Raw genomic sequence first — 12,257 nt, forward strand, 5'->3', positions numbered from 1 at the left:
ACCCTGCACTTATCCTTATTGAACCGCATCAGGTTTCTTTTGGCCCAATCCTCCAATTTGTCTAGGTCCCTCTGTATCCTATCCCTGCCCTCCAGCATATCTACCACTCCTCCCAGTTTAGTATCATCCGCAAATTTGCTGAGAGTGCAATCCACACCATCCTCCAGATCATTTATGAAGATATTAAACAAAACCGGCCCCAGGACCGACCCCTGGGGCACTCCACTTGACACCGGCTGCCAACTAGACATGGAGCCATCGATCACTACCCGTTGAGCCCGACAATCTAGCCAACTTTCTACCCACCTTATAGTGCATTCAGCCAGCCCATACTTCTTTAACTTGCTGACAAGAATACTGTGGGAGACCGTGTCAAAAGCTTTGCTAAAGTCAAGAAACAATACATCCACTGCTTTCCCTTCATCCACAGAATCAGTAATCTCATCATAGAAGGCTATTAGATTAGTCAGGCATGACCTACCCTTGGTGAATCCATGCTTCCTGGTACTCCAAATATTGTAAAGAAGGGTATGAACTAATCAATGTTTGGAATATTTTGATTGTGCCAAAATCTAAATAATCTAAATAAAGCAGGATGGTTGTAATTACTTAAATATATAGGTCCTGATCCTGCAACTTGTTCCATGCAGGCACATCTCTGTGGTAGGCAACAGAACTTCATGTGGGTACAAGGGCCTGCCCATATAGAAAAGGCTGCAGGATTGGGGTCTTGGTTAGGACAGCTTCCACCCCCTGTTGCCCAGGGCAAAGAGAGAGATCTGTGTGGATGCCTCTGCTTTAGTGCGGGCCTGTGCACAGTATAACCAGCTGTCACATCACTGTCTTAACCTGCTTAATGATTTAAAAATATAATCTGTACAATGGTTTGTTCTAGAGCGCTATTTATTTTAGTGTTCATACAGTTTAGTTCTGAGCACCCTTGTGACATTATCAATGAATAAAGAAATCTGGGAGTTCCTCAACAGCCATCACATCTTGTCCACCACCTGATGTCTCCTGAAATCTGGTGGGTCAAGGAGCTAGCAGGACTATAGCCTCAGCCAAGGCACCACTCATGGAAGTCCTGATTGGAGGATTGCCCGGCTCCACTGATTGGTCCAACCATGCTATTTAAGCCAAAAAGAGGCACCAGAAGTTGTCTGAGCAACTAGGTGATTCCCTGTTGTTGCTGCATTTGATTCTGCTTGTGCCGTCTTCTTGCATTCTGCACCCCAGTCCTGTTCCTGATTCCTGCTCTGCACCTGGCTTCTGCCACACCCCTGTCTTTGCTCCTAGTTCCCGCTGTTGTCCTACTACTCTGTGCCTGCCCTTGCGCCTTACTTCCGACCACTGGTTACAAGTCCTGGCTCTGACCCCCTGCTCTGACTTCAACTCTGGCTTGACCCGTGGCTCTGGCATTTGGTGTCTAACCACGGCTCTGACCGTCAGCTTTGATTCCTGCTGACTCTGGCTTGGCCTCTGGCTCTGGTAATTGGCAGCTGGTTTTGATTCTGTTCCTCGACTCAATTTCCTGATCTGGATGCCTACTCTGCGCAGTAGATCTGATTCCTGCTCTGACCACTATGCCAGGTCCCTAACACCAGAATAGAAATTACTTATAAATATGGAACAAACACACACAACATTCTGTTTCCAGCTCTATTAGTTTGTGTGTCAGTGTTTAACATGTGGTATAAGTTTAAGATCAGATCTGAATAAAATTCAAAGATTTAGCGAACGGGGGACAGGATCAGCTCATACAAGTGTATCACATTCTGTGTGAAGTTTGTTTTACCTCTGGGGGAGGGGAATATCTATGGTAACACTCATGGAAATCCTTAGAATCCCCCTATTTTTCCTGTTTAGCTTATTGATGCTCAAGGCCTTGTGTTCTAATTCCATTCTTCCTGTTAAGATGAATGGACAGGAGTTTGTTCAGAACCCATAAGTACCACTGCTAAACTGGCTACTAGATCACAAAGGTGATGCAAGATACTTCTCCTCTCCTACCTCTAGATCACCCCTGAGAGCTACAGAATTGGTCTTTGAATCCAACCCAGGTATACCACCAGGACCAGTCAACTGCAGGGCTGATTCTTCTACTGTCTTGCAGAGCAAGATCCAGCATGTTTTATTGGCAGAGCTCCAAGACTGCTTCATGCTCTGGAAATTGTGCACTGCTACTATTTGTTTCTGCTGGCACTGCAGGGGTTCTCAGGTTACAGCTATGGGGGGCGGCGGGCGCTTAAAGGGACACATTCTGTGCGTTAACTATAGTCTCTTCTCAGACACAAGGGAAAGTGGGGTTACAGTTAAGGGATAGTCAATATCGGCATGAGAAATGGGCTGTTAGAACTAGTTTGGTCACATGATGAGGCCTTCTTGAAATGACTGCTAGGAGTCACCATTGTGTTGCATTCAAAAAGCTGAATCAAGAAGACAGATGCAGAAGAAGGGCACAGAGGGACATATAAAATCCCTACCAATGTTTTCATGCTATACATAGGGAGACACCTTTTAACTTTGTTGAAAGGGTTTGAATTAAGAAAAATTTTTGGTGGGTCACAGTGGAAAAATGCTAAATAATTTCATATGAAAGTGGACTCTCTCCTAAATAATAATAGTTGCCATGTGCGTTAGAAAGACAGCTGACAGAAAACACTGTCATATGCACATCTCTTAGGAACAAATTGCCAGCATTAAGTCAGTATTAACTGATTAAAAAATGGGCTTTCTTGACTCACCATATTTGAATGTGGAGCTTTTTAATATAAATTATTGAATTTTCATTATATAGTAATTATTCTTTGAGATATGATAATCTCTATAATATGGTGGGATGATTGTTTCTAATATACTGTTCTGTTTTCCAACAACTTTTCAAAACAAAATACATAAAGTACAGAAGAACAAAAGTAATCCTGAGGTTTGGATTCCACAAGCTGTGCAGATGTTACATTTAAAGTAACTATCAAGTGGTGGGTTTGCGGTATTTGTTGTTTTTCCATGTTCTGTTATTTGCCAAGGCTGATAGTAGGGGGTATTGACGGCTAAAATACAGTAGTTTATATGCGTTTCTCTAGCTGGAATGTAGGCCAGCAGTTAGGGTTTGATATGTACAGTGTATTTTGCATGTCAGCGTGGAGATTGTAGCATCTTTTAGTAAATAGAGTTGGTTACTGGTCTGCGAAAACAGCTATGACTTCAGAACTCAATGAACACAGAAACTGATCTGTTTTTTTCCTCCTTGGGCTGGCCCCACCAAGTTGGGGTTGGGATATAATTGTGAGTTGGATTGGAAAACCTGCATGATTGGTGCCTGGACTGTACCTTTTTTGTGAATAATGAACTTCTGTCAATCTGACACCTAGACACCAAGGCCATAAAACGGAACGAAACAAAGTCTGACTCAGTGATGCACACGAAAATCTATATATAGAGAGAAATAATGTCGCTCTTTTATTATACCATTAATTTTTACTTGTTTGCAAGTAAACTAATATGGCAAGACCTATGACATTACTTTTGCCTTATAATCACCCCAATTGTTTACACTACCACATCCACTCTCCTGCTTTCCTTTTGTTGCTTCTGTCCCTTGCTGAGGGAGCAAATGGAAAGACGAGCATCAAAGAGTGATCAGCCCTGTGTTGTGTTAGTAGTTCAAAAGATATGCTTGGGCAGCCCTACCAATTGCTACTTGACCGGCACCCAGTAAAATCAACAAGCCAGAACCCCGACAAAAGGTACTACAACTGTCCATGGAGACTGCATTTTCATTGCTTTTCAGGTCTCTGAATAAAGAGGAGAATTCAACAGGTCTTATATTTTGTTGTGATTTTTAAGAACTTTTAAGAACTGATACTGTTTAACTCATGCAAGTGAAAGAAATATATTTATTTATTCTCTTGCACCCATTCTTTCATAGGCTCATTCACAGAGCATTAATCTACCCTCAAATAATTGGCTAGCACACGTGCCTGCATAATTCACGGTCAGTTGTCAAAAAAGGATAGAAGTTCAGCTTCTCTCTTGTGGGCACAGATTTTTGCATTGACATAATGAAAAGTAATGCACTTACACCTCTATCTATCTAATTTGCACCTGTGTTCAGGTACTTAGACATTTGAATATCCTGACTTGACCAGAATTCATTTTGCAGGCACAAAAAAATAGGTATAGTTTTAAAACCACTGTTTTGAAATTTTCATCCCAAACACACAAGGGAAAATTTTATAAGATACAGAGTCATATGATGCATATTGTCAAATTTCAGGGCAGGAATGAGCCCATCAACGTATTAAAAAAAAGAAATATGTGCAGTTCAGCTTGGGTTTGCAAAGCCACCCATCCATACTTGCCTCAAACATCTTGAATTTAAAAGATTGGACTGGAACTCTCACCTCGTACATTCGTCCAGATATATTTCTAGTATATCTACTTCCAATTGCAGCTGGCAATAATACAAAGACAGGCTAACTTAAGGTATTTTGACATTTCTGCTCTGATTCAGAAACTGGATGGGTAAAGGTGAACAACAATGAATAATGTATTGTTTTTCAATCATGTAAGCATTTCCAAACCCTCAAGAAAGGCTCAATTTTAGGTGACATTTTAGGCTGAGGTTTAGGCTGTATTAACCAAGAGGTGCAGAAAGCCCAGGCTTAGGGTGGATTATTTTGGCTAAAAATAAAATAATAACAAAAAGTTGTGAAGGGAGGCAAACCGGTGGGGAGTTGCTACCGACCAGCGCATGGCTAACAGCTGCATTCATGCCATTCAGCCCATGTGCCAATTACAATGGAGGATTGAGTCTGATGTGGAGCAGTAAAGTATAATGGGGGAAGAGAATGTGTGTCAGAGGAAAGCAAGGTGAGCTAGTTCTGTACCATGAAAGGCTTGGAGTGTTACCGTGTTCCTCAGTGTGTCACTAAAGGAGCACAAATACGGAGGCATGCACAAGTATTGATTGGGTTGATCTGCCTTGATAATGCTGGAGAAAGGACAAAGCATTAATTGCTTTCTGCAAACTGATTTGACCACCCCTAGTTTTGCCTGCTTTCCTTGGATCATCTTTAGCTGTGGATTTGCTTGGGTGGGTGAAAAGTATTGAATCTTTGTGGAGAACCCTTAAATTGCAGACACAGAGAACAAATATTTCCCAATGTGAATTCAGTAGATTAAAGAACCTCTCATTGCCTACCTGCCTATGTATAGTGCATGAATATAATGGATATAAAACATTAGACATTAAAGTTATAACCTCGAAGGGAAGGCACATTATTTTCTTGTGAAACCATGATGTCATGGTCTTACCTCACCTTTAGTTTCAGCCAAGCAAATAATGTGTACTGAGCTCTCTATCATGTACCATTATAATTAGCTCTGTCAGGTCTTAGCCCTGCAACCCTCATGCAGATAATATGATAATATGTCTTCATAACCAAGTGACCTTACATGCACAATATTTCTCTCCTTATGAAGATTGCATGTCAATAAAGTAATTGAGTCTCAGAGGCTGCAGAGAGTGAAGATTTAGATGATTGGACTTTCAGGGCAGTGATGTATGACCGTTATTATTCTACTTGTCAGGGAGCGGCGTACAAGCAACGATGGTCAGAAAATGACAGGGATGAAAGGTTGTGTTTCATTAAAAAAAATATTGCTGTTAATCACCACTCTATTCTTTTCAAAGTCACTGTGGAAAAAAACCTCCTTTTTCATTTTAGCCCGGCTTGAGAATTCAAAAAAAAAAAAAATAAAAAATGCATGCTAGGCTTTCAGAGTGAGCTATCTAGGTTCAGTCTCAATTAATGAACTAAATTATTATTTCAGTTAATTAAGTACAACAAAAATGATAGACACCAAGACCACTGTATATTTTTATTGCATCAGTTTAATATTAGATATATCCTACTAAGATTTAAACCACATTTTGTCTAACTCCTTAAGCAGTTATTATAAGTATTATGAAGCTAGTATAAAAAACAGACCACACTGAATTCAACTGTTTTTGCTTGTGCTAATTTGTTTGGACAGTTGCAATACTTGAAACATTTACATTTCCTTACTTTGTAAAAGCAAATTTTTTTTCCCTTCACCAAGCTGTTTTGTAACTCTAAATTTGTCTTATGATATCATAACAGCTGGAAACTTGTAGCTTGACGTGATTTTGTTTCATATTTAAACAGCTTAAAAATGATTGTTTAAAACACATATTTCTTTCTCTCTGAGCTTTTTCCCCGTTTTGTTGCACATAACCCCCATTTCCCCATTTTGTTGCATATTTTGTTGCACATAACATTTTTGTTGCAATATATTTTAAAGCAAATTATTTATTTGATCATTTAGTTGTTAATTCCTGGTGATTTACCTATATAGTGAGCTTTTAGTTTATAAAAAACTAAACGAAAAACAACCCAAAACACTGTTTGGGTTACTCTGTGTAGTGAAATATAGTTGAAGGTTTTGGGTGAGTAGCATGTAAAGAAGCTGTATTGTCCATTCAGTAAGTGGAAAATCCTAATAAAAGAACATCTCTTGTGAAGAACTGGCTTCAGGAGTCTTTAAATCTTCATGGTTAAGTAATTGACTGAGATATAACAGCCTTGAAGGAGAAAAAGCTTATCATATCATTTTGGGCTATACGTATGAAGGTGATAATTTATAACATAAAATTAACCACTGCATCCTTTCAAGACAGACTCTGATAAAAATGATTCTATCAGGACACGCAATGGAAAAAAGAGAGAGAGACCTGTATATTTAGACTGTAGGAGATCAAATTCTGCTGTGATGTGTTCTCTCATCTTCACCACCACAAGGCAGTTTTACTATGTGGCACAGAATTTAAAGGGGCAAACTCAAGCTTGTTTAAAGTGGAAATGTATTATCATTATTATGATAATTATAGTACTGCCTAGTGGTTCCATCTGAGATCAGGGCCTTGTTGTCCTAGACACTATACAAAGACACAGTGAGAAAAGGGCCTAACCACAAGGAGCTTCCCATCTAAATAGATAGAACAGACAATGTGGGGAGGGAAACAGAGGCATAGGAAAGGTGAAGCACATGATCTGTATCACACAGCAGCTCAGTGGCGAAGCTGGGTATAGAACCCCTAGTCAGATGCTCTAACCACTGCTTCTCTATTTGATATAAAACAACAATGGGGCTGTTGGTTTTAGAGGGAGTTTGCCAGAGGAAAGCATGTAAAGATCTTTCTCAATATTATTAGGTGATGCTTGTAAATATAGTAGGTTAAAAAAAAAGTCACAGAAGACTTTTAAATTGTGATTTTTAAATTGATGCTATTGCTTTAATTAAACACTCTAAAGAAATCATTAGGCAGTAAAGTCAGTCCCAAGGTTAACAAAAAAGGTAGTTGTAGACACTAGCATGGCTTTATAATGCAGCCTTTAAGCTATGAGAGAAGGGGAGGGAGAAAGAAAATTCCAAGAAGCTAGTATATACAAGGGTCAGTATGGAATTAGTGAAGTGCAAAGGGCACTCGCCAAAAAAGTAAAATATACCTCCCCAACCTACTTAAACTTGAATGGGTTATGCAAAAACAAGAGCTAATAGCCCATTATATTTGTATATGTCCTTTTAGATAAGGGAAGAAGATTGATGCCTTCCAGTCAAATGGAGCCCTGACGTGAGTGATCTGACTCCTCTATCAATGTGACACCTGGGTCACTGTTAGCAGTTATTGGTGTTGATAGGCATACCCCGCATAGAGAGCCAAATGTGGTTGTTTTGATCCCTTGTTCTTTTATTTCCATCCCTTCTCCCTGTTTTCTGTCACAATGTCATGTCAAATCATTGTTTGGTGGCAGATTCAGAACCCCTAAAGTACAGAGGTATCAGGCTTCAGGAACCACATTGAAATGAATATAACAATGGGAACCAAAAAATAGCACAAACCACTTATCAGGGAACGAAGCAGCTAATAAGTGGTGTTAGTGGTTTCTGTGGGGAAGAACCAGAAGTACATCCTGTGGACAGGCAGGTGTAGGTTGGCTTGTCCTGGGGTCCAGTTACAGGCAGGCTGGGAAGATTAGTATTGATGTCTGTCACTTTGTGCCTATCAAGCTGTTTGTTTGAGAAAATGGAATAGGCAGTGGTTATCTGGTAATCAACCCGCTCTGAAGAAGAGAGCTATAGAAATACTATTTTTTAGGGATTTCTATGTATGTCTGGTTAGTCCTAGCCTAGTTTACAGTATTTTCTTTTAAATCTAGATTTCCTTCCTGGATAAATCAGAGAGCTCATAAAGGATAGATGTTTTCATCATTACCCAACGTTTTTCAGGCTCATTCTCTAGATATCAATTTATCTGTGTGTGTATCTGAGCATATATATGTGTAAAATATTATATACTTCTCTTTGAAGTATTCAATTAATGGGCTGGAGTTTTGTTTCCAGTTCAGTTAATGGTGCTTTTCATATTTTTCTATATTAAGGATTGGTCACAGAGGTCATTCTTTGGTTTTGCAAGCTGAGAACCAGAGTGTTGGATAATAGTTCCTTTTTATCTGAACCTCAAAACTTGGTAGGGGGTGGGGAATGGAAGAAAATTTTCCACTTTTGCCCCCCCTCTAATATGTATGTATGCATGTTCACATGTGAATAATTATAACTAGAACAAATAGCAACTTTCGCTAAGGCTTCCGAAGTGTTTCCGTTATAGCCTCATTTTCAGCCATTTATAACTTTTTGAAATGTCAGCTATCCAACTGGTATTTGCCGAGTTTCTGACCAAAGGTGGGTTTGGTCTTGGGGCCTTTTTCTGAAAAGCTTAGCAAAATAGTTCCACTGTTTCTCATAGAGTCACAGAGTTAGGGCAGAAGAGACGATTAGGTTATAGTATCTAGTCTGACCTCCTGTGTGTCACAGGCCATTGAATTTTGCCCATTTACCCCTTGATTGAGCCCAATCACTTGTGTTTGAGTAAAGCATAGCTTGTGTTATGTAAAGCATAACTTGTGTAAAGCAAAACATATCTTCCAGAAAGACATCCAGTCTTGATTTGTAGACCTCAGTAGATGGAGAATCTACCACTTCCCTTGGTAGTTTGTTGTACTTGATTCATCATCCTCACGATTACAAATTTGTGCCTAATTTCTAATTTACATTTGTTTGGCTTCTAATCTTCCAATCCTTGGTTCTTGTTGTGCCTTTCTTTAGCTAGATTAGAGTCTGTTAGTGCAAGGTATTTTCTCCCTCTGAAGGTACTTATACACTTTTATCAAGTCACCTCTCTATCCTCTTTTAGATAAACTAAGCAGATTGAATTCTTTAAATCTTTCACTGTAAAGCATATATATGCTTTTGAATCATTTTTGTGGCTCTCTTCTTCACCCTCTCCAATTTTTCAATTTACTTTTTAAAATATGGACACCAGACCTGTATTCCCACACTGGTCTCACCAATGCTGTACATGGTGCTAAAATCACCTCCTTACTTCTACTCACCTCTTTACTCATCCAAGTATCGCATTAGCCCTTTTTGTCACACTGGGAGCTCATGGTGATTTGTTCATCCACTATGACCCCTACATTTTTTTCAGAGTCACTGCTTCCAGGATGCAGGCCTCCATACCATAGGTATGGGCTGTATTTCTTGTTCCTAGATGAGTAACTTAGCATTTGGCTTTATTAAAACACATTTTTTGAATGGGCCCAGGTTACCAAAATGATCCAGATTGCTCTTTATGGCTGCTCTGTCCTCATTATTTACACACCACCAATGTTTGTGTTATCCACAACTTTTGTCAGCAGTGATTTTATAGTTACTTCCAGATAACTGATGAAAATGTTGAATAGTGTTGGCTTAGTACTGATTCCTGTGGAATCTCACTAGAAACATCCCCATTTGATGATTATTCCCCATTGACAACTACTGTCTGAGATCTGCCAGTTATCCATTTCCTAATCCATTTAATGTGCATTTTATTGATATTCGATAGTGCTGTTTTCTTAATCAGAATGCCATACAGCACTAAGTCAATTCCCTTATAAAATCTCTTATGTCTACATAGCTAACGAATTTCAAACAAATTTGTATTCTTATCAAAGAATTAAATCAAGCTTGTTTGACAATGTCTATTTTCCATAAAACCATGTTGACTGGCATTAATTATATTCCTTTCCTTTTATTCTTTATCTATTGACTCCTGTATCGGCTTTTCCATTATTTTGCCCAGGATTGTTGTCAGGCTAACTGGACTATAGATCATCCCACTTGTCCCTTTTTGAGTGCACATTAGCACTCTTCCAGTCTTCTGAAATTTATCCGGTTTTCTAAGCTTTATTAAAAGTTAACATCTGTGGTTGAGAGATCTCCTCAGCCAACTCTTTTAGGGCTCTTGGATTCAAGTTAGGTCTGGCTGATATAAATGTTTATTGTCCCTATTAGAGATTGTTTAACATCCTCCCTAGTTACTAATGTACTGGGAAGTACTTTATCAACCTCATGTGATATTACTGCATAATTCTGCTTCTTAAACAAATACACAACAACAGTATTTACTGACACTTCTTTCCATCATTATTAACAACTTTATCATCTCCATCAAAAAATGGGCCTATACCATTGTTATGATTTCTTTTGTTTCTAAATATTTAAAAAAGAAGTTGAAAATAAAATATCCTTTCCCCATTTATGTATACACACACATATGTCCCTTTTCTGGAATATCTCTAGTCACAAAATTAGTAGAGATCGATCATTGACATTTGCCAGGGAACTCATCTTTACAAAAGGACATTGGACTGTGCTGTGCATGTATGTAAATGTTTATAATTGCATGGAGTTTCAGATACTCAGCCCAAGTCTCCTTTATGCTGCTCCAGAGACAGCTCTAAGTATCCTTTAAGTCTCCACACCAGCTGATCGCCAACAGCTTCCATTTACGGGAGCATTTCTGGGTGTGACCAGGAGTGGGAGGAGGTGTGGCCTGAACACACTGCCAAAAGAGTATCCAGAGGACTGTTCCAGCAGCATAGAATAGTGTTGCCCTATGACTGGCCCTGGATTGGAGCCATTTTTTCCTGCCCTCTCCCCATTGTGAGCTCTGCTCACAATGAGTATCAAGTCCAAAGTATTTAGATATATCTGTATCAATCTATCTCTACAAATGTGTGTCAGAGCATAAGGGTGTATAAAACACTATATTGTCTTTGCTTTAATTAATAAAATATGAATGTATTTTCTCTTATTCATTAGCATAACTACTCTGCCCTCCAAGCCTCTTCATTCTGTTTCTGTTACCTGGAACTGACAGACTGCCTTGTATTTTAGTCTTTTAAATTAACATAATTAGTTTGTTACAGAAATAAAAGTTGATTGGTGGCTTACCAGTGTTTTCCTCGGCATGCTATATTTTCTCCTGTGCCTTTTTAATGCTTGGAAAGGATAAACTCTCTTTTATCTATTGCAACAGAGGTCAAATTGAATTTGAACTTTAGCTGTTCCACAGGGTTTTTTCAATCAGTCACTCTTGGGTGTGTCACAGTCAACATAATTCAGGCACATTCAGGAACAAAATGTCTAGTGTGTTTTAAACTGCGGGCAAATGCATCTGTTATGTAATTCAAGTCCCAGTTGCCTCCCTCCCTCCAGTTTAAGGAATAATAATGATGTGATAGATGCTGTAGGTACCCTTGCATGATAGTGCGAGAAATGTACTCAATAGATACTGAATCCTGTTTCACGATACTAAGAACGCTAGGAATAAAGGATTTACCGTGCTGGGCCAGAACACTGATATACCAAATTGGGTATTTTGTGTACGGATACCTATTTGAGTGTCTGTACTAAAGGAGAATGAAGATTCCACCAGCCTGAACATTTTGAAATAGGATAAATAGTCTTGCAATAGGAGGAATAATGACATAGGAGGAAAAGAAGAGATAATTTTAGCTTTCCATACATGGCTTTTTTTTTTTAATAAAGCTTTGCTAATGGCATAGTCATAGGTGTTTTAAAGTGCCTTCATGTCCAGGCATAGGGGTCATCAATGTTGCAATGTTTTTCCAAACATTTTAAGAGGTACCATGGCAATTTTTTTAACTGATATTCTAATGGCTCAGCTATCTTGCCTGATGAATGACAATAATTGTAGAAAACACATTCAAGGAACAGGGATACTGCTTGTGAGCCATATTTTCTTTTTCACATCTGTTTATTTCTTTGATTATCCTGCTTTGCTGCTACTTCATTAACATGTGCAAGAAAGCTGGTGGTGAAGGAAT

The 12,257-nt window shown here is 38.9% G+C and overlaps 1 protein-coding gene across 4 annotated transcripts in view; it reads left to right on the forward strand.

Annotated features, from left to right (window-relative positions):
• The window catches only part of LRMDA (leucine rich melanocyte differentiation associated), a 938,688-nt gene that overhangs the window by 850,869 nt on the left and 75,562 nt on the right, over positions 1–12,257 (forward strand). Inside the window, exon 7 of one of the 4 annotated variants that reach the window (XM_043550613.1) lies at positions 7,613–7,657. The exons of the other annotated variants lie outside the window; for them this stretch is intronic. Within the exon in view, the coding sequence (XP_043406548.1) occupies positions 7,613–7,656 (44 nt within the window). The 3' untranslated portion in view covers position 7,657. The remainder of the gene's footprint in view (positions 1–7,612; positions 7,658–12,257) is intronic. 4 annotated transcript variants of the gene reach the window in all.

The sequence above is a fragment of the Chelonia mydas genome, chromosome 7 (assembly GCF_015237465.2).
Source record: "Chelonia mydas isolate rCheMyd1 chromosome 7, rCheMyd1.pri.v2, whole genome shotgun sequence".
Taxonomy (NCBI): domain Eukaryota; kingdom Metazoa; phylum Chordata; order Testudines; family Cheloniidae; genus Chelonia; species Chelonia mydas.